General features: G+C 50.2%; 1 protein-coding gene across 7 annotated transcripts in view; it reads right to left on the bottom strand.

The window, feature by feature from the left end:
• Positions 1-21,684, bottom strand: part of ADARB1 (adenosine deaminase RNA specific B1) — a 113,799-nt gene that overhangs the window by 29,505 nt on the left and 62,610 nt on the right. For all 7 annotated transcript variants that reach the window (XR_011251944.1, XM_069566629.1, XM_069566623.1 and 4 more), the window contains 3 exons: positions 8,860-8,934; positions 4,173-5,107; positions 416-530 (listed from right to left, as the gene is read on the bottom strand). Coding sequence is in view for 6 of the 7 variants with exons in the window: in XM_069566623.1 (XP_069422724.1) it covers positions 416-530; positions 4,173-5,107; positions 8,860-8,934 (1,125 nt within the window). In the remaining variant the exon portion in view is untranslated. The remainder of the gene's footprint in view (positions 1-415; positions 531-4,172; positions 5,108-8,859; positions 8,935-21,684) is intronic.

Below are 21,684 nucleotides of genomic sequence, written 5' to 3'. Positions count from 1 at the left end.
CTCCAAGGGTGCTTCCCCCATGGAGTCTCTATGCTTGCGGAAGCCTTCTCCCGCGGGGAAGGGAACAGGGAAGCTTATCTGGCAACAGTGATGTGAACTGACACACCAGAGACGGCTACTCTCAGTGAAGCAAGAACCAACAGGTCTGCATTTCCCAGACTCGCTCAAGATGATTCGTGTAAGGTTACTGGAATCAAATACTAATACAGGATGCTTTCTCCAAACAAAACACTCAGGTTAAACAGATGAAATGGTAGGGGAAAAACATAAGTGCAGCTCCTCCAGTGGCACACAGCAGACATTCTGAAGGAGAATGAAGTCGCCTTCTGCTCCTGTCAGAGACTTCTGTACACTGAGAGCGTGTCTTCTTCATTAAGTGTGAGAACACGCAGTGGACACACATCAACACAGTTACCTGTTGTCATGACGATTCCAGCAAGGACCTTCCTGCGCGCGTGGGGGGAGGCGAAGCTGTCTGTCAGGTCCCCAAACTTATCCAGCACCAGGCGGGCCACAGCATCGGCCAGGACCTGAGGACCAAGAGGGGGTCAGCGCCCTCTGGGGTTACGTTCTGGGGCCTCTTCTCTGAGCCACACGGTAGGTCTGGCAAATGAGTGTGTGAGTGTGTGTGTGTGCACGCACAGGTGTGCATGCGCAGTTTTTCCTCCAAGACATTTCTTGGAACCAGGCATCCGAGGGGCATATAAGGGCCTCTACGGACAGGATGGCAGGAGCCCAGCCACGTGGGAGCAGCACAGAGCAGCTAAGGCCTCCCACCCCAGCCCTCTCTCCGGGGGGAACCCAGGCCCAGGGCAGCAAGGTCACCTGCCTCCCTCCCTCTGTGGCTTGAAGCCTGCAGCCACACTCCCCAAGAAATAGGGCTTCTGACTGGTCACCTCAGGGCGGAGGCCAGAACGGCCCTGCAGGGGCCACTCAGGAAGGAAAGGGGAGTCAGAAGGGAAACCATATCTCAGCACCTCCCTCCCAAGGCAGCAGTCCACCTGCGCCTGTTACCTCCACATCTGAGACCAGAGAGCAGCACTGCCCAGAGCCCCGCAGGCGCGGGCTCTGTCCCCTAGCTGGGACGACAGGGGAGGGCTGCAGGGCCGCTCGTGCACAGCGCTGGCCGCGTCTGGGGGGTGTGCAGCACTGCACTTGGGGGCACACGGCTTCGAGAGTGTGGACCTGGTCCTCCTTCTGCAGCATGGACTGAGGGACCCCCTGTGTTCTGGGAACAATGCCTGATGGGAGGGGGTGCAAGGAGTCACGTGGGACCCACGTCCCAGCAGCTCACACTTGTCTCGAGTCCCCAGCCAAGCCCTCAATGAAACACTCCTGAATGGGCAGAAGAGTCATTATCCTCAATGGTAGCTTATCCGGAAAGAACAGTCGTCAGGACACTGCCCTATTCTTGCACCAGCAACGAGCCCCAGAAGATGGTGCTCATGGCCAAGTAGGAGGGGAACAGGAGAGTGGGGACAGGGCCAGGACCTAACCCTGCACCCTCGGGAGAGGAGCAAGGCCGTGGGTGAGCACGAGAAAGGCAGCAAGACTGCGGACAGGACAGGAAGTGGAGGCAATGTGCGCGAGAGGAGACAGAGGCCCCCCTTCAGGGTGAGGAGCTGCAGATGGGTGGACGCAGAGTCTGGGCTGCTGCCACGCCTCTGCCTGGGCAGTCCCCCAGCCACCATCCCCCTGACACACTGGCATGAAGCCCCTCCCTCCAGCTTTGGGGCAGACAAGGCCACGCAGCAAACATGCTCTCACAGTCAGTGGGGACTGGGTGGGCTCCTGGGACGCCTTGTCTGGGCCACGTCCATCCAGTTCATGGATAGCCCTGTGCTCACCATGTGGACAGTACCATCTGACTTTATAATCTCTCAATGCCACATGAAGGCAACATGGAAGCAACAAGTCCCTGGGACCAGGGAAGGCCCCCCCACATCCTTCCGGGTAACCCCAGGAAGACAGCAAGATGCCTCACTCCCAGAATGTATGTGTCGAAAAGGCCATCGAGTCCAGAAATGATGCTAAGAGGACCAACTCTCTGAAGGCCGCCCACAGGTCCTCCGAGGAGGGCATGACTGCATTCTTGGGTACTGCTTGAGGGCAGGGAGCCACCCTGGGGCCCCTGGAAGCAGTGGGGGGTGAGGGGGAGACAGCTCACCTCCCCAGACCCAGCTGGCCTGGGCCACAGAGGCAGCTGGGCAGGGCTGATGAGGCCCCTCCCGAGCCAGCAGCTCTACTCACTGCTCCCCACGGGTGTCACGGCCAGGACTGAAGCAGGCTGCCAGTGCCCACACACGCATGCACACTCATCCCTCCCCCTACAGGTGACTCCCAAGCAGCTTTCAATGACCCCAGTCTCTTTACACGACTGCTCACACTAGGAGAAGACGGCGCATGTCAGGAGTCACCGTGACCACAGCATGGGTGAATCTTGGCTGAAAGACTGCATCAGATATTCAACTGGAAAATAAAGTCCCTTGAGAGCTGGTGCCCTGATGTGTGCAATGATAAATGGACCAACAGTCCTTATAAATCATATAACAAGAGGCTAATATGGGAAGCAGTTACTTGGCTCACTAAAAAAAAACACAGTAATATACTTTTAATATATTACTTTACATTGATGCTGTATTGGTTGCTTTCAGCAAAAAATAAATAAATAAAGTTCCTTCTTTCACAGCTGAGAACTACTGGTCCTTAAGGGTCCCCCGAAGGCAGGAGGGTGGGGGGGTGGGTTTTCCTGGGGGAGTGCAGGCTGGCCTGTCAACCTGGGCTCCTCCATACCTTCTCATTACATCAATGTGTATTTTATTCTCAAACTGAATCATATGGTGATAGAAAGGATTAGAGAACAGGGTGAGACTTTCTCCCTGAAACAAACATCTTCACAATAGACCAGAGACATGTTGGATTTCCATGAAAAGAAGCAATAAATAACCAAACAGTTCTATGGTGTTGAGATAAGTAAGCATTTCTCCTTCACTCTCCTCAGAGCACCCCTTGAAATGTCCCCTCTTCACCCTGAGATGACCACTCACCTTCTTGTGAGATGACATCACCCTTCACAATGAAATGTCCCTTCTCTTCACGTTGAAATGTCCCCTCTTCTCACCATGAGATGACCCATCTTTACCAAAGATGACCCCTCCCTCACCAAGATGACCCTCCCTCACCCTGAGATGACCCCCCCTCACCCTGAGATGATTCCCCCTCACCCTGAGATGACCCCCCCACCCTGAGATGACCCTCCATCACCCTGAGATGATCCCCCCTCACCCTGAGATGACCCTCCCTCACCCTGAGATGACCCTCCCTCACCCTGAGATGATCCCCCCTCACCCTGAGATGATCCCCCCTCACCCTGAGATGACCCTCCCTCACCCTGAGATGATCCCCCCTCACCCTGAGATGATCCCCCCTCACCGAGATGACCCTCCCTCACCCTGAGATGATCCCCCCTCACCCTGAGATGACCCTCCCTCACCCTGAGATGACCCCTCCCCTCTTCTCCTGATTTTCTTGCTCCATGCCCTGTCCAAGAGCAAACTAAGAGCAGTGCCCACCTGTGGCTGAGCAGGCAGAGCTCTAGGGACCCCACAGGGACTTCAGGTGCAGAGACCCCTGGGACCCTGGGGCTCTGGATCTCTCATGGGGACCCAACGCCCCAGGCCTTCTGACATGTGCTCACCACTGTGGAGGCTTGGCCTCTGCCTGGACACGCTCCACAAGGCCCTGGTACCTTGACCCCAATTTGGGTTTCAGCTGCTGACCAGCCTGCCTCACCTCTCCTGCACCTGGGGTTCCATGTGAGACATGGAGGGAGGAGACCACTGAGCTGTGACAGGCGCAGGGCTCCAGCCCCTCTCCTGCCCTCCCGCTCCTGAGACGGGCCCTGCAGGGTGTGGTCGCCACAGGATGGGCAACAAGGTAAGGGCGCCTTGGCCTGCCTGCCGTGGGCAGCAACAGCCACAGAGCACCCGTCGGCGCCGGCCTCGGCTGGGCTCCCGTGCCCACACGAGCAGCACGGTATAGGGAAGGCCCCCTGGCAGCCTGGCTTACAGGAGCTCTCTCTGCTGGGGACAGGGCGGCGGAGAAGCTGACCCCAACAGCCACACCTTGTCTAAGAGCGTCAGCCACATGCGGCGCTCAGCGGCTCTCCTCACCTGCGGCAGGTGCAGCTGCAGGCCCTCGCTGGGGATGGGCTGGCGAGACGGGGTTTGATCCAAGTGCAAGTTAAAGATAGTCGCCAGGGCAGACTGTGCGGCCCGGGCCTTGGCCAGCTTTTTGTTCCTCCCAGAGCCTTCAAAGAACTGGCCGTCCACGACCACGGACATGACGAAGTTCTTGGCGTGGCTCTCCCCACTCTCTGAGAGGAAGTCGTACTTGAGTCCCGGGCGCAGCTCGTTCAAGATCATCACAGGGTTCTTCCCGCTGGGTGGTGGGAAAGGCGGGGGTCCAGGCAGGGGCGGCTGGGCCAGGCCAGCGGGCACTGGGGATGCGGCCAGGCTGAGGTCCCCACTGGAGCTGAAGGAATCATCACCATTGGAGCCCAGGTAGAAGGGCACCTCCGACCTGTCGGGCGTCTCGAAGCCGTTGAAGAGCGCATCAGGGAAGTCGGCCTGGTCAGACGTAAAGTCTGCATTGGTGGACAGGCTGCGGCCCATAGCCAGGTGGGCCTCAGAGGCGTTGGGGAACTGGACGAATGAGCGCAGGGCCTTCTCGGCAGCGTGCAGCTTGGCCTTCTTCTTCGTGGGGCCAGAGCCCTCGAACACCTGTCCGTTGACCTCGACGGACATGAGGAAGAGGGGCGCGTGTACTGGCCCCGTCTGCGACAGCAGCGTGTACTGCAGGCCGGGCTTGATCTCGTTCAGCTGCATCAGCGCATTCTTGGGCAGTGCGGGCCCCGGCGCCCTCCTCCGCTTCTTCAGGCGGAACTTGGCATGGCCGTTGCTGCCCTCATCCAGGGCCCGCTTCCTGCTGGTGCCCCCGCCGCCCCCGTTGGAGAGCAGGGCACCCTCGCCAGGCCCTGGGGCGCTGCCATCCTTGGGGGGCGCGCCGTCCAGATTGCAGTTTTCCTTAACATCTGTGCTGCTCGAACCTGCGGTGCCCAGAAAGAGTAACTTACAACGCCTTCGTTGCAGGATCTTGTAAATGCAAAATTTATAGATTCCTTTATCTCTCTTTGTAACTGGTTAAGTGATGTGTGCTTATATATCTTATTCCTGGCTGCACTTTTAACCACAGAACTATCTGTCTACACTGGAACGAGCAATTTGATGTTCTGCTAAATAATGGCTAATCCTGTTTCTATTTAGTATCAATGACTGCATCAAAAGGTGAATCTTTAAGTCATCTTTTTCTATGAGAATATTCTGAAGCACCTAAAGGTTTCTATTCAAGTTTATCAAAATGTGGAATAAACTAATCCAAGAAGACCTTACATTAATAATCTAACATCAGTATCAACAAAGTGCCTTTTATTCCAGCCTTTCCTCCTTTTCAAGGCTGTTTCTCATACTATACTCATACTGGGCTTTCAACTGCAGCCTTTCCAGAAGAGAAAACATGATTTAAAATATGCATTCACCAGTCACTTAGTTTTTCTGATTTAAAATATTCAATTAATATGTGCAGTTGTTTGATTTGGTTCATGGATAAGTCTTAGAAAACTGTTTATGTAAAGTGTTCTGGCCTTTTAGAAACTATTTTAAAGGACACAGCTTCACTTCTGATGCTCAGTTAACATTTTTTCAGTAAGTTAAGGGGACCGATTTGTCTCTGAATCCTTAATACATCCCATGATAGAAAAAAACACATAAGGCCAGACATGAAGACTGACACGCCGGTGGTGGCCACAGCTTCCTAACTTCCTGAGGCTGGCAATGTGCTCCTTTTTAGAAAAACAAATATTTGATGAAATTACAAAATAATTTGGTTATACTACCTTTTAAAAGTAGTTTATTTTTACAACTAATAAAAATCATTTTTAGAACTCTAAAAGTTCATGGCAAAATAAATATGATTTTAACCTCAAAAAAATGGGAATAAAAAAAGCACTCCCTCTTCCCTTTAAGTTTATCAAGCTTTTTGGAAAAGAGAAAAAGCAGTAACTTCTTGTTTTCCTGGTTAGCTTGCATAGGCCACTGGCTGCAGGAAGCACAAGGTTAATGACCACCAGGCTTTACAATACTGTTAATGTGAGTGTATTTAAAGCCCTACTGCTAACTTTTGAGAATCCACAAGTGTTTTCAGCAACGGAATATTGCTCACAATCATAAGCTGGTTTACAGGTGCCCCATTAGGTGGTCCCGCTCCATCTCTATTACTTAACGTGAAAGAAGATTCTGACTATGCTAAGGAGGCCATTTCTATTCCTTAATGTGAAAGTAGATTCTGACCATGCTAAGGAGGCTGAGGATAGCCGTAAAGACCTTCACCAGCTGGACCCATGGGAGGTACTTAACGTGGCAGCAAGTCGGGTCCCCGGCTGCCAGTGCCCACAGTTCAAGTTCCTGGGCTCCCGGGCTGCCATCCTCACTGAGATGCGAGAACGGTGCTCATGTAAACACAGCCACAGGGAGATTGACTATCTCCGCTACGGCTGAGATTAAGACACTGCTAAGCCTTCCCTGGTGGCTCAGACAGTAAAGAGTCTGCCTGCAGTGTGGGAGACCAGGGTTCAATCCCTGGGTTGGGAAGATCCCCTGGAGAAAGAAACAGCAACCCATTCCAATATTCTTGCCTGGAAAATCCCATGGGTGGAGGAGCCTGGCAGGCTACAGTCCATGGGGTCGCAAAGAGTTGGACACGACTGAGTGACTTCACTTTTACTTTTCAAGCCTTCCTAGCTCACTGCCTCCCAGGTACACCTGGCACACACACCACTTCTCCCAGTTGACAAAGCTGACGGAATGAACACTAAATTTTCATTTATAACATCCTCCAGCAAAAGCTCAATAGGTTACTCCTTTCGGTGCTCAAAGGAAACAGAAGGTTAGAGAGGGCAGAGCGAGACAGTTTAGATTAACAAGTGAGCGAGAGCATGGCACACCGCATGGCTGCGTACATTCTCATGTTACTGCCAAACAGAATCATCAGTAGAGAAGTCGAGTTACGGTAAACATTCTGACATGCATTTAATCAAATGTTCATACTCTCTGAAACCAAAGCTTTCCTTTAAGAAATAAAAATAGTCAGTGTTGATTATAGAAAAATACACTTTCTACAAGAGAGTTCACATGAATTCTACATTCTCATGTGCTTCAGTTCACACGGATTCTATGTTCTCACGTGCTTCAGAAGCTCGCAAATACTACTCATGCTCTACTTTCCTAAAAATGCTTCTACATAAAGGGAAATAAAACACCAGAAATGCAAGAAGACATCCCACCCTCACAACTCTTCTTAGATAGATGCTTTCTATTTCCACAGCATGCTATTTTATTTCATAAATGTGAATACTAATCATGATAAAAATGATTCATTGCTTTCAAAATGACAGAAAAATATGGGTCTGGCATTTCAGTTTCAGCACTAGAACCAGCAGCTCATCTTTCCAGAAACTGTATTCAGAAGGACTCTTTATCTGGTAACTGACCCCCAGAGCAGTCTGGGGATGGTTACATAACCTAGAGCATTGTGAAGCTTCCTCCCAAACCCCACGACCAGCACCGTGGACAACAGCTCACAGTCCTGACGGCAGGGGGAGGGCTGCATGGGTGACAGTGGGCGTGGGGAGTGGGTTGGCCCCAAAGCCCCCCGAGAGTGACTGCTGGGGCAGCAGCCTGGAGAAAGTGCGGGCAGCCAGAGGCCACACCCACGCCGCGGGAGGACGCACTGCCACATGGCCTGAAATTGCACCTGGTCACGTCTTCTCATGCCAGGGTCCTGGGGGTGGCCTCCCACATGAGGGCACACAACTACAGGGTCACCTGGCAGAGACCCAGCAACCCACGGTACCCACTACCCTCGGGGACAGAGGCCTGGATTCTGCGAGCACACAAGCTAACCCCCAGGCCACAGCTATCGGCTCTGGGTGAGGCCGCAGGATGCTGGCTGAAGTGTGTCCTCATTCCGAGTGACTGTTCATCCCTTACACCCATGGGTTCTTCCAGGGATACCTCAACACACACAGGTAACAGGGAAGGGCACACATCACACGTACCAGAACTCTCAGCTCCGCTGTGACCTCCCTACAGAACACGCCCAGCCTCTGTGGGAACATGTAACCTTATCTAACTGCTCTGCTACCCGGGATCAGCACCAAACAGAACAGAGAAGTGTGTCTACCGACTCTTTACAGGGAACAGCGTCAAGGGTGGAGCCAAGGCCAGGGAGGGCAGTGAGGAGGGGCTTCAGCCAACGCCAGCCCTGAGGCTCATCAAACAAGACCAACAGCCTCGTGTGAGCCCTTCAAAGTGCAGGACAGCCCACTGCACCTGAAGATTCCAGGCACCGTCACCTACACGGCCAATCTCAAAGACCACCTTAGATTTAGACAGATGGAAATCAGGGCCACTGTTACGAGAAGCACATAGGGACACGAAGCATGTGGCTTCATGGCATGTGTGCCTGGAGGCTGGGCCCCTCGTTTCAGCCATGTGCACTGGGGCCCCAGGGCGAAAACAAGAATAAAAATTCAGACAAGCCGCTATAAGGAAAACGCCCACAGCAGACTCCGAGACCTACTGTAGAGAATATATGAAAATTAAACACATGCCACTGTGAACAGGCTGTACCGAAGAAAAAAAATGACCCTCCCCAAATTGGTCCCATTGCATAAATTTACAACACTAATATTTTAATAGAAAAATGAGCCACTTGACACTACAGGATAGGCCTGGATCTTACTCATGTTTTCTTCATCTTCTACATCCATGGCAAAATACTTTTGAGGGTTTCTTGACTGGCGGAGGCCGTTTCTGTCTGCAAGACATCAAGAAGACCACACTGAGTGTACAAGTAATTGAGTAAGTCTCCTCTGTGGGAAAATGGCAAAACAGGATGGTTAGGTCTGCCCTCTGGACAGCATTCTGAGGCTCCCACGTTCTGAGTGCATACCAGGAACCCGAGGGTCCCGGCCAGGACTCTGCATCTGGGGTTGGGGTGGGGCAGATTTCAGGCCACATTGCAGAGGGCAGCCTGGATTCTGGGGTCAGGACCATGGAGAGCTTCAAGCCAGGGCAGGGTGAGGACCTATGCATCCCAGACTCCTCATCAAGACAGACCCCAGAGAGAACTCAGGCCTGGCTGCCATGTGATCTCTGCTCTGGGGAGACTTCAGTTTTGGGGTCATAAGATAAAGCTATGGAGCAAGAACAAACATGCCTCAGCATTCACCCCACCAGTCCCCTCTCATCTTGAGCAGCATCACATGGATGACATTAAAAAGCAAGTAATTCCTCAAATCTGATCTAATTTCTTAACCATGTATAACTTATTATTTTGTTGGCAGGAGAAACCACAGGAAATCCTCAAAAAACAATTATTCCAATTATATAATTTTTAACAAATTCAGGAGTTTCCTCTTCCTAAATATTTTGGCTGTACTTTGCAGGATTATACTAACGTGTTTGCTGCTGTTTGGTTGCTAAGTCATGTCCGACTCTTTAAGGACCCCAGGATGCCAGGCTTCTCTGTCCTCCACTATCTCGTGAAGTTTGCTCAAATTCACATCTATTAAGTCGGTGATGCCATCCAACCATCTCATTCTCTGCCACCCACTTCTCCTCCTGCCCTCAATCTTTTCCAGCATTATGGTCTTTTCCAATGAGCTGGCTCTTCCCATCAGGTGGCTAAAGTATTGGAACTTTAGCATCAGCCCTTTCAATGAGTATTCAGGGTTGATTTCCTCTAGGATTGACTGGTTTGATCTCCTTGCTGTTGAAGGGACTCTCAAGAGTCTTCTCCAGCACCACAATTTGAAAGCATCAATTCTTCGGCACTCAGTCTTCTTTACGGTCGAACTCTCACATCGTACATAACTACTGGAAAAACCATAGCTTTGACTATGGTGGCAAACTGATATCTCTGGTTTTTAATATGCTATCTACATGTGACATAGCTTTTCTTCCAAGGAGCAAGTATCTTAATTTCACGGCTACAATCACTGTCCATAGTAATTTTGGAGCCCAAGAAAATAAAATCTGTCACTGTTTCCACTTTTTCCCTTTCTATTTCCCATGAAGTGATGGGATCAGATGCCATGATCTTTGTTTTTTGAATGTTGCATTTCAAAACAGCTTTTTCACTCTTCTCTCTCAACCTCATCAAGAGGCTCTTTACCTCCTCTTCACATTCTGCCATTAGAGTGTGTCATCTGCATATCTGAGAGTGCTGATATTTCTCCCAACAGTCTTGATTCCAGCTTGTGCTTCATCCAGTCCAGCATTTTGCATGATGTACTCTGCATATAAGTTTTAAAAAGCAGGATGACAATATATAGCTTTGATGTATTTCTTTCCCAATTTTGAACCAGTTAGTTGTTCCATGTCTGATTATAACTGTTGCTTCTTGTCCTGCATACAAGTTTCTCAGGAGACAGGTAAGGTGTTCTGGTATCCCATCTCTTGAAGAATTTTCCATGGTTTCTTGTGATGCACACAGTCAAAGGCTTTAGCAACGAAGCAAAAGCAAATGATTTTCTGGAATTTCCCTGCTTTCTCTATGATCCAACTGACGTCGGCAATTGGATCCCTGATTCCTTTGCCTTTTCTAAACTCATAATAAAGAATCCCATCAAATTGCCATTGAGGAAAAAAAGAGATTGGCAAATTTTGTAGTAATATGTTGGTTTGTATACAAATCAAATTGTAAATCAGTAAAAGGCAAATTTATTGCTTTTAAGAAAATGGTGACTAAAATGAGCTAAATCATGCTTATATCTTATACATCTCTCTCATATAACACATATATAAAATAGTTTCCATGACAATCATTTGTTAATAACATTAACCCTTACTGTGTAACTGGCAAATACACAGTTAAATGAGTTAAAAGTTAAATGGGTTTCTGTTTTTTGGCTGTGCTATGCGGCATGTGGGATCATAGTTCCCCAAGCAGGGGACAAACCCGGGCCCCTGCACTGGAAGCACAGAGTGTTAACCACTGGGCCGCCAGAAGCCCCTCTGAGTTTCTACTTAGACTCCTTTATTCAAGAAAGCATTTCAGATAGTTTTTAAAGTATTAATATTTTATATTCATGAATTACTTGAACATATATTTTTCTGAAAATTTACTATAGGAAAAGCACAGTACTGGATACTATAAGAACCTAAAATGAATCAGACAGACTCTGCAACTGATACACTTAAATAAAAATATTGTCTGGATAGCTGACTATATTAAGGAACTACTTTTGATCATTTTAGGCGTGGAAATCGTGTTTTTATCTTTTGTGATATATACCGAAATGCTTACAGATGAAATGGTACCTGGGATTTATTATAAAAGATGATCCAGTGCAGTGGGAGAAAGTAGGTACAGATTAAACTGAGGAGCTGGCAATGCTGGTCCTGCCGGGGCTGTGCGGTTCAGGCTGCAGTTCTGTACTGGTGTGTGCTTTAACCTTCCCACTGTGGAGACTGTTAAAAGTAATTCCCTTGAGATCTAGAATGGACATGAGTGCTGACCACCCCTCACCGCGGGTGAGGTATGGGTGCTCTGAGGAGCCTCGTGCGGTGGCTGCGCTGAGTCTGGAGGGGAGGGGCGTTTGGGAAGCACAGAGGCTGGGTGAGAAAGGACTTGCTGCTGAGAGACTCGAAGGACCAATCCTGGAGGCAACCACACGAGCCGTCCAAGCACCCTGCTCTCTCTGGCTGAGAGCTGGACTCAGAGCAGGCAGAGGGGCTCATGTGGTGGGAGGTCAGAGGGCATGTCCGTCCCCTCCCCTTCAGCCCGACTGAAAACCCCAGACGGCGCAGCACAGCACAGCGAGAAGGCTTGGGCAAGGGGTAGAGGAGAGGATGGCAGAATAGCTGGGACCCGAGGATGGTGTGGCTGCGAGTCCCCATCGCCACCCCAGACTTGGAGCTGAAGACACCAGCAACCTGGAAGCACCAGTGGGCAGACCAAAACTCCCAACAAAACTGTCTCTCTGGCCAAGGGGCCAGGAGAGGCCCTCCCAGCAGGGCAGGAGACTGACAGACTGAACTGCCTCTCTCCAGGCAGACCCAGCCTCCCACCCAGCAGGAATACGGGGTGGGGGAGCCTGGAGTCCCAGGCCCTCTGGGCTGTGACGGCCCCTCCCACCCCGCCTGCGATGCAGTCAGGGAGAAGAGGTGGGAGCCTGGACTGCCCCCACCCCGTGGCACCCAGGTGCTTGCCCCCTCCTTGCTGGGGTGGTGCAGGAGGTCCCATCCAGCAGTGCCAGTGGAGGCCGGGGAGCCCAGACGTGCACTCCCACCGGCAGCAATGAGGCAGGTCTCCCCTCCATTACAGAGGCCAAGAGAGAAAGCAGCTGAAACAGAGGTTCAAGCAGGATTCGGATCTGGGAACATAATACGTCCAGGTTACACTTGAAGTCACTCACCAGACTGAGAACCTCAAACTGAATGAACGAAGGCAAGAGATGCCTACCCCAGGACGTCAACATTATCTGAGAAGGGCTTTCAAGCAGCAATCAAAACAGAAGTGGGAGGAATCAGTAACCAATCTCAACACAGCCTATACAGCCCGCATCACCAAGACAGACAGGCAGACCACACAAAACAGAACAGGGGACTCGGAGACCAGCCCGCACAGCATACCTGCTCACTGTTGACAAAGGCAGACAAGCCACGCAGTGAGGGGAAGACGGCCTTGTCCACAGATAGCGCTGGGTCAACCAGCCGTCTCAGCTCACACCCCACACAGGTGCTCGGAATAAACCACAGGCTTAATACAAAGCATAAAACTAGAAAATTTTCACAAAATCATACCCCAAATTCAGAACTGGGTGAAGAGTTTGCAGACTAGCCGTCAAATCCATGAAAGAAGAAAATGATAAATTGGAATCCCTCAAAATGTAAGGGTTTTGCTCTGTGAACAACTCTGTTAAGAAGATGAAAAGACCAGCTATGGACTGTGAGCAGATATGAGAAAACCACACAGGCAACAAACAGAACATAACTCTCAAGAGCAGAACACACACTCACGTGAGAAAGACATTTCACCAAAGAGTGCACACAGACAGACACACAGGAAATGATGTCCATCATCATCAGCCACAAGGGAAAGGGGCTGAGAGCCACACGCATCCACCACACTCCCACGAGAACAGCTGAAGCAGAGGACCGACGACCCAAAGGCCAGCGGGGACGAGGGGAACTGGACCACCACACAGCCACCTGGGAACCAGTCTGGTGGGTTCTTAAAACTAAACACAGACATCTATCCCAGAGAAATGAAGACTTACATTCACATTAAGAAAAACAGTGTGGGCGAATGTTTACAGCAACTTTATTCATAACAGCCCCAACCCAGAGACAACCCAGATGCCCTTCTGCAGGTGCCCGGCTGGACACACTGCGGCCCGTCCACACCAGGAGCACCACAGACAACAAAAAAGAACAAGCAGTCAACACGCAACAACCTGGATGAGTCTCCAGAGGATTCAGCTGAGTGGAAAAGCCAACCCAAAGGTCACATACGTTACATCTATTTACACACTGGGAGCCTCGGGCAAGGCAGGCTTGAACTGCGTGGGTCACTCAGACACAGATTTCTCTCACTAAACGCATACTGCCCACTGCACACCCCAAGGCCAGCTGAGGCCAAGGACAAGGACACAGAAGGCCGACAACCCATTACATGGGTTTTTGACGGCAGCTCCGGTCAACACCCAACCCTGTGCAGTTCAAGGGTCAACTTTCAAGGGTTCCTAAAATGAGAAAATCATAGAAATAGAGAGCAGAGCAGTGGCTGTGGGGGTCAGGGAGGATGTGGGCGTGGCTACAAAGCACAAGGGGGTGGGGGTCCTGGTGACAACAGACGCTTTGGACCTCTCCCCGAGGTCTGCCTCCCACTGAGACCGCACACCGTGTAAAGGGAACACGATTTCCCTGTATTCACAGACGCTCGTGAATGTAGGTTCTCTCAAAATAAAAATGTTGATTGAAAAGTAGGCAGAAGGTACACAGCATATTCATATGTAACTAATCAGTGACTGGTGTGCTGAGAGGCTGGCTCCCCTGGGGTCTAGGACAAGAGCAACACACGCAGGCAGTAACCATGACGGGCAGTCTGAGCCACAGGAGTCCTGTGGCCCCAGAGGTCACTCGGTCTATAGGACGTGCCTTTTTTTTCCTGCTCTTTCATACTCAAAATGTCTCACAGTAGAAAACAGTCAGGCTGTGCATGCACCGTGCCAGTGAGCACACATGGAACAGAATGGAGGCCAGAGACCTCTTGCAGGGCAGAAGCTGGCACTTCCAGCTTGCACAAATGCCAGCTTTCATACTGAAGGTTATAAAACAAGGCAAAACAGCAAATACAAGCACTTCAGAGCATTTTACATAACCGTTTTTCTTTCATTCTGAAAAACACCTTGTATGGCCTGGACCACAAACACCAAAGAATGAAAACCCCATCAAAAATCCCATATGGACAAAATTCCAGGAACTCCCAGTTAAAGAAAAGCTCTATTTGATAGCAACATTCGAATAATTTCTTCATTTTCCAGGATTCCCCCAAAGCATTAAACAGTAGGCAGGGAGGTATGGAAAGACTATTAAACTTGGCATCAAAAGACCTGGGATTTCAGTTTAACTTGATTCCAGTTATAATTTCAACTTCCCTTTTTTAAAGTAGAACTAGACACACTGATGCTAAAGTTTATGTGGAGAAATAATCAGATTTGAATAATTAGGAAAAGTCTGAACTGAGGAGCAACAAGGTGGGGCTGGTCCTCCCAGACTGGAAAGGACGGAGCCCCAGAATGTGCTCACGGCTCATGGACGCAGAGCAGAGAGACAGACTCTGGACAGAAGGGCTTCCCCACCACTGACCAATGCCCTTTATAACAAGTGGGGCTAGACCTGGGGTGACCCCCGGGGGAAGAGGAGGCTGGACCCGCCAGGGCCCTTGGTCGTGTCGGTGTTGGTTCCCTGTGGGTTTGCGTCTGACTTCCCATAATGCCACCCAATGGCAAAGCTTTACTTTCTAAGTGGCTGGTGGGTAGATGGTCATCTATTGTGTGATTCCTTACACACTCGTAGGTGTTTCTGATGTAAGACAAAGTATAAATAAATACGTAAACTATAGCATTTCTCTCCGCATCTTATCTCTCACTGTGGAAACACCAACCTGCACACATGCCTCCCCTCCCTTGGTGAAAAGAAGGTTTTCTGGAATAAAACATGAAGAACAGCACTTACTCACATTCAAGATGCATCAGAACATGAATTCTCTGTTGTGCTGGTTAAAAAAAAAAAGCTATCTTGAGGAATTCACTAAAAATTTTAAAAATGTTAAGAGAGACAGTAAACTTGACAAAACTTACTAGCCATTATTACTCGTTTTAATCTACCTTATGCTCTGAAAAGGATGGTTTTGAAAAAGTTTTACATATTCTTAATGACTGTTATGGGTTTCAGTTAGGAGCCATACACTACAAAATTTTAAAGAGAGAATTATTCAAATGAAGATTCTTCATGTTAATTCTTTTTACTATAAATCAATCAACTTGCTAAGGGGCTTCCCTGGTGGCTCAGATGGTAAAGAACCTGCCTGCAATGCAGGAGACCTGGGTTCAATCTCTGGATTGGGAAGATTCCCCTGGAAGAGGCCATGGCAACCCACTGCAGTATTCTTGCCTTGGAGAATTCCAAGGACAGAGGAGCCTGGCGGGCTACAGTCCACGGGGTCACAAAGAGTAGGACATGACTAAGCATAGCATAGACTAATTTTGCAGCTATGGGAAAAAATTGAATGCTGATTTGATTATTTATTTAACAGAGGTGACTGAAGTATAAAATTCTTTAATTTTAAAAAATAATCTCAAATTTAGCAACTTAATCATGCATGTTTAGAGAATGCATTCATGACTTGTATTTTGCTTCCATTATTTTGCTTTCTAAACAAAGTAGTATCACTAAAATATTTAAAACAATCAACTTATAATACTTTACAATGAAATATTTTCCTTTCTAGGAAACCACCCAAATAATAGATGTTCAGTTCAGTTTCCCTTTAGAGACTCAGTACACACTGAACATGGTAAGGCGGATTGTGTACAACAAATAAGGTTCAAGCACTACTTTCAGAAAATGTAGTTTTCCTAGTGAAATGCGATGAAGAACAATTAAAATATGCACAGCAACTGACAGGAAGACTCTTAGAAGCAGTTATATCAAGCTTGCAGAATGCAAAGTTAATACACAAAAGACAACTGCTTTCCTACATACGAGCAATGAACTAGAATTTGACATAAAAAACAAGACTGTTTACATTAGTATCACTCCCCCCAATGAAAATTTAACAAAATATGTAGAAGATCCATATGAGGAAAAGTACAAAACTCTGATGAACAAAACCAAAGAACTAAATAGCGGAGATATAATCCAGAAAGACTCAACAATGTCGGTATCGGCTCTTCCCAACTTCACCTATAGATTCAACAAAATCCCAATAAAAATATTCTGTGGAAATCAACTGACTTGTTCCCATGTTCATATGGAGAGGCAAACACCCAGAGCAGCCAACATAATATGAAGGAGAAGAACAGAGGAGCCCTGGCAGTCTCTCACTTCAAGACTTTCTATGTATACAGCTGTGGGAATCAAGACAGATCTGAACAAAGACGGTAGAATAGAAGGACATGCGCTCATCTCCTCCTGCAAGAGCACCAAAATCACAGCTAGCTGCTGAACCACCATTGACAGAAGGACACTGGCACCCACCAAAAAAAGATACTACATCCAAAGACAAGAGGTGTACAACCACAGTAAAATCAAACCCCATACCTGTCGGGTGGGTGACCCACAAGCTACAGGACCAAAGAAGTTCCCCTGCTGTTGTGAAGGTTCTGAGAACCACATCAGGCTTCCCAGCCTGGGGATCCAACAAAGGGACGGGGAATGCCCAGGGAATTGGGCCGAATGAACTTTTGGGCCAACCCAATACAGTCCACAGACCTAACCCCACGTTTGTTTTAGAATTTCAACTATCAGACGAGGGTGGCTCTGTCCACCCCAAAGGCCCCGCACTGGAGGAGCTCCTCCCCAGGGAGCCTGGTCCCCACTCATGCTGGGGAGCCCATCAGTACAAGTGCAGCAACATGCACACACATGTGTCACGGTCAATTCTGGGAGCCCCATGCCCTCTGTCCACAACTGCTGCTCATCAGCGGTCAGCAGCTTCCCCTCCCTGTATCCTCTCCTAGCAGACATGGCGCCTCCTACTCGTGCCAGAGACGGGCTCAGATCCTTCCTTCCTGAGGCAGACATGCACAGGGCACTCTGGGTGGCCCGCTGCAGAGCGGTCTCCAGGCCTACCATCCTATCACCCATGCCTGCACACACAGGCCCCAATCCTGGTGCTGGCACACGAGGGTGCCAATAGCTATTTGTTGCACGAAAGGACGCCTGGGTGGGTGGGCAGGGGGATGAGTGGATGGACCGGATGAATGAGTGAATGGGCGGGCGAACGAATGGATGGATGGAAGGATGGACGCCTGGGTGGGTGGGTGGGCGGGGGGATGAGCGGATGGACTAGATCAATGAGTGGATGAACAAATGGATGGATGGATGGAGGGGTGGGTGGATGGGGGGTGGATGGATAAATGCTCTCTCTCCCTATGCCTCCCCTCACAGGGAGGTGTTCTCTCAGCAAGGCGGAAGCAGGGAAGGAGCCCAAAGCCTCAGGCACCGTTTGCCTCTCCTCCATCTACGAGGGAAAGTAGGCCCAGTCTCTTGTGCCCTGTCCTCTGGCGGTACTCAGAAGAGGCTCACCACTGTGGGTCTGGGCTTCCATTTCTACAACAGGCCCCATGCCCATCTACTTTTCCATTCTGGAAAGATGGGGGCGCCCAGATGGCCTGAGCACAGGACAGTGACCATCACAGAGCACACACTCAGCACTCACTAGGGAAGCCCGTAACCCCAAAACACTGGAGCCTGTTCACATGCGGTTCCCCCACCTGTTCTCGGCAGCAGGCCAGGAGCGGAGGAGGTCACAGTGGAGCTGGCGGCACTCCTCGGGGCCCTGGGGAGGCTGGGGTGTGCTCCACTGTCCCCGGGTGTGACCTGGGCTCCAGCCCACCTTGGGCCTTGGGCACAGTGCCCACCAGGGCAGCAGCGTCTGCCTCAGGTCCTGGTTGGTGGTTGGTAATTAAACTGCACATCACTCTCTTCTAACTGCCATTCACTTCCTGACGACTGAGTTAATCCACCAGAGTCTCATCCACAGCCACAGCCAACATCTGCCTTGTGGAGGGGGTGACCACAGGGATAATTCAGGATCGGTGAAAAACCACTGAGACCCCATCACTACTGACACCAAGTTGCCTGCTGCTATGCTGTACTGACAACCAATGACATTTGACAAGCCACATGTCACACCAGGCTTTACATGTGACTGGGAGCACTTTAAAATTACACAATAGTAAAGACTATATTTCAAATCCTGTAAAACTCATCCCATAAACGGGAGGGCCAGTCCTAATAACACTCATAAATTTGAAAGGCATTTTTATTAGTTTCAAACATAGAGTGTGTGGTAAACAGGAGCAGGCATTCACGTGTGCCCCACTCATCAGCAGTGTCCACAATGAGCGTGCACACACAGCAACCACGATGAGTGTGCATGCATAGCGATGTGCAGTGAGCACTGCTACATCTCATTACGCTCAGCCTCCCAAGATGCTGGTCTGAAAATGCAAACAGCTTTCCTACAGCAGAAAGAGATTCCAGCGTGCGTGAAGACATCCAGAATTTGTGTACGGTGGGGCTAACACAAACCACGTGAGTTACAGCAAGTTCAAAATGATGACACAATTGTTCTTACACTTCTCAAAACTTTCTCCAATTTAAATGTCTAGTGGTGAAGAACCATGGGAAAAAAGGTGGCAAGTCTAAATTTAGGGTCTTTGGATGAGAATTTGTGCAGTTTGGGCTCCTGCCTTTGTCTCAATTCCCTGCTGCTTATCTTCCTGACATCTTGCTCTCCCACACCTGACGGATACTGTCACCCAGATGCGGGGTGGGGGCAGAAGGGACGCGCTGAGAGGCAGCACCTGCGTGCCCTCGGATCCTGGACAAGCACACGGGCACGGCACCCCTGGAGGTCTCGCACTGTGAGCCAGCCCCACTGCTCCCACTAGTGTGATCGTGATATCGAAAGACTGCCAGTATCAAGATGGGTTTCCTCCTCCTCCTCTCGGGAAGTGCACTAAAAACTGAGGCTCATTCTATTTCCTGGAGAGTTCACTGTCTCCTGCTGCAGAAGACCCCGAAGGTGCGGTGCCCCTGAAAGACCCTTTCCAGCCCTGTTGGCTGCTGGGTAACAAGGTGGCCCCCAGAAAACACCTGGCTTTTGCCTCAGGAGGGGCGTCTTTGCACCGATGACGCTTTCTGTTGGTTCACGCGCATCACATGGAGACAGCAAACTCTCAACATCTCTTAAAGCAGCGATTTGCCCCAAAGCCATGAGTGTGTGATTTTTATAGTCAAGGGCAACTTCTGAATCTGGTGTTAAGAAAAAAGTAATGATTTTAACATCTTAACACATTAAATTGAATTAAAGACTGAAATCATCTGCAGTGGTGAATGGAACACTCCGCGTTTTTAAAAGGCAAACACGTAACAGTATCAAACAGCATGAAGAGCAGTTTTAAGGTTGGAAAAGTCAGTAAGGAAGCATTGCAGGAGAAGGGAAATTACAGAGCACCCATCTCTAGAGGGAGAATCCCCCAGGACTCCAAGCTGCACACTTCTGAGATTCCATAAACATCTTTCTAAACAATACTTTAAACCTGGAAGCCAATAGGATTCCTAGACATGTTTCTAGACATGTTTTTAAAATCTGCCTTTGTAAGCTGGCCCCTCACTGACATTCTATGAAGTGCCAACAGGGAAAAAGAGGAGGGCTTTAAATGGAGAGTTGGAATCACTGGCATCAATAAGATGAATTCACAGCACCACAACTCAGAACACATTCCCACAGCGCATTTGCATCCAGGATCTGCATTTCAGAATAAAAGAGGACGACTCACCTTTCCTCTCGGAGCGTCTGCTGCGCCTCCTCTTACACCGGCGGCCCCTGATGCTGAGAACGGTCCCCATAGCCTGGGTCCCCGTGTTGAGCGAGCCAGCCCGGGGCAGCCCGGCCCTAGTCTGGCCCCGCAGCCACTGGGGTGGACGCTCAGCCAACCCTCGGAGCTGCACAGCTGCGACGGCCGCCCGGGGACACGTGGGAGGGCGGCTCCTTCCCCGCCCCAGGCTCACTCATCAGAGGCAGATGGAGGGGCCACCAGCCAGAGGGTGACCCGGGACTCTCAGCCCTGAAACACAGGCAGGGACATGACCCTGAAAGGGGAGGAGAGACATGCTCTCCCTGGCAAACAGAATCCGAGCTGAAAAAGCCCAGCATCTTCAAACACACAGAACCCTCAAGTAATGAAGTAGAACTGCCAGGAGACCAGTTCACAAAACACACTGCTCAAAGTAACGCAGCCAGGCAGCACACACAGGGGGCCAGGACCCCATTTGGGGACACTGCCGCCGACCTGCATGTGGGCAGCCAGGCCAGGCAGTGGCACTCACCCCTTCCCATGCATCCAGGTACACAGGCATGCGTGTGCGCGCGTACACAGACCACACAGTTACACACCCACGCGCACATACAGAGAGGCACATCTCGGGGCATTGGACCCCTGCACTCGCGCTGGCCCAGGACAACCCATGCCCTTGGTACCCCTCATCCAGACAGGCGGTGTAGACACTCTCCCACATCTAGGGGGCCCTGTCCTCCGAACAAAAGGCAGCTGCAGCCGGGAGGACGTGAATGGCATAGTCCTTCAGCCAAAGAAAAGTCAATCAATGCGTCAAACTCTTCTTTACAACATGACTGACTGTGTCTTGCAAAAAAAAAAAAAAAAAGTTCCTTTCCTGGTAATGCCAGCATCCCTTTTACAACTTAGTATTCCAAAGGTGCACATGAATTAACACCAGATTCACCAACTGCACACAGAGCTGAGCCATGTCTTATCACGTCAAGCAGCTCCTGTTACCTTAGACTTGTGGGTGTGCCCATCCAAATGTGCCCCATAGAAGAGGTTGCCCTGCACAGCCCCCTCCCCAAGGCTCCAGGCAGAGGGCACTAGGGGAACAGAATCCACCCCTGGCCTGAGGTGGGGGTGGGGCGGAAGGACCAGAGTGCAAACCCGAGCGGTGGGCCGGCTTGGTGGGCAGAGCCCAGGGACTGTCCCCAGCCTCAGGCACAGCCATTCATGCTGCTGTTGGAGGCGGTCATGCTAACTCTGATTTCCTGGACTCTGTCCAGTATTTTTCCATGTGGCATCCATACACCACATGGCACATTACTTTAACTATATTTTCTTTTTGTTGATGCTCTGGCATGGGGAGAGGCCTTGCTGACCCCAAGAGAGACTGTCCCTCCCCAGTGAGCCAATTCTCAGAGACAGCAGAGGGCTCAGCCAGGAGCAGTGCAAACCCCAGTGCCCACCACCATCCAACCTCT

Source organism: Ovis canadensis, chromosome 1, assembly GCF_042477335.2.
Source record: "Ovis canadensis isolate MfBH-ARS-UI-01 breed Bighorn chromosome 1, ARS-UI_OviCan_v2, whole genome shotgun sequence".
Lineage (NCBI taxonomy): Eukaryota > Metazoa > Chordata > Mammalia > Artiodactyla > Bovidae > Ovis > Ovis canadensis.
Note: the sequence above shows the minus strand (reverse complement) of the source record. Positions and strands in the feature narration are given on the sequence as shown.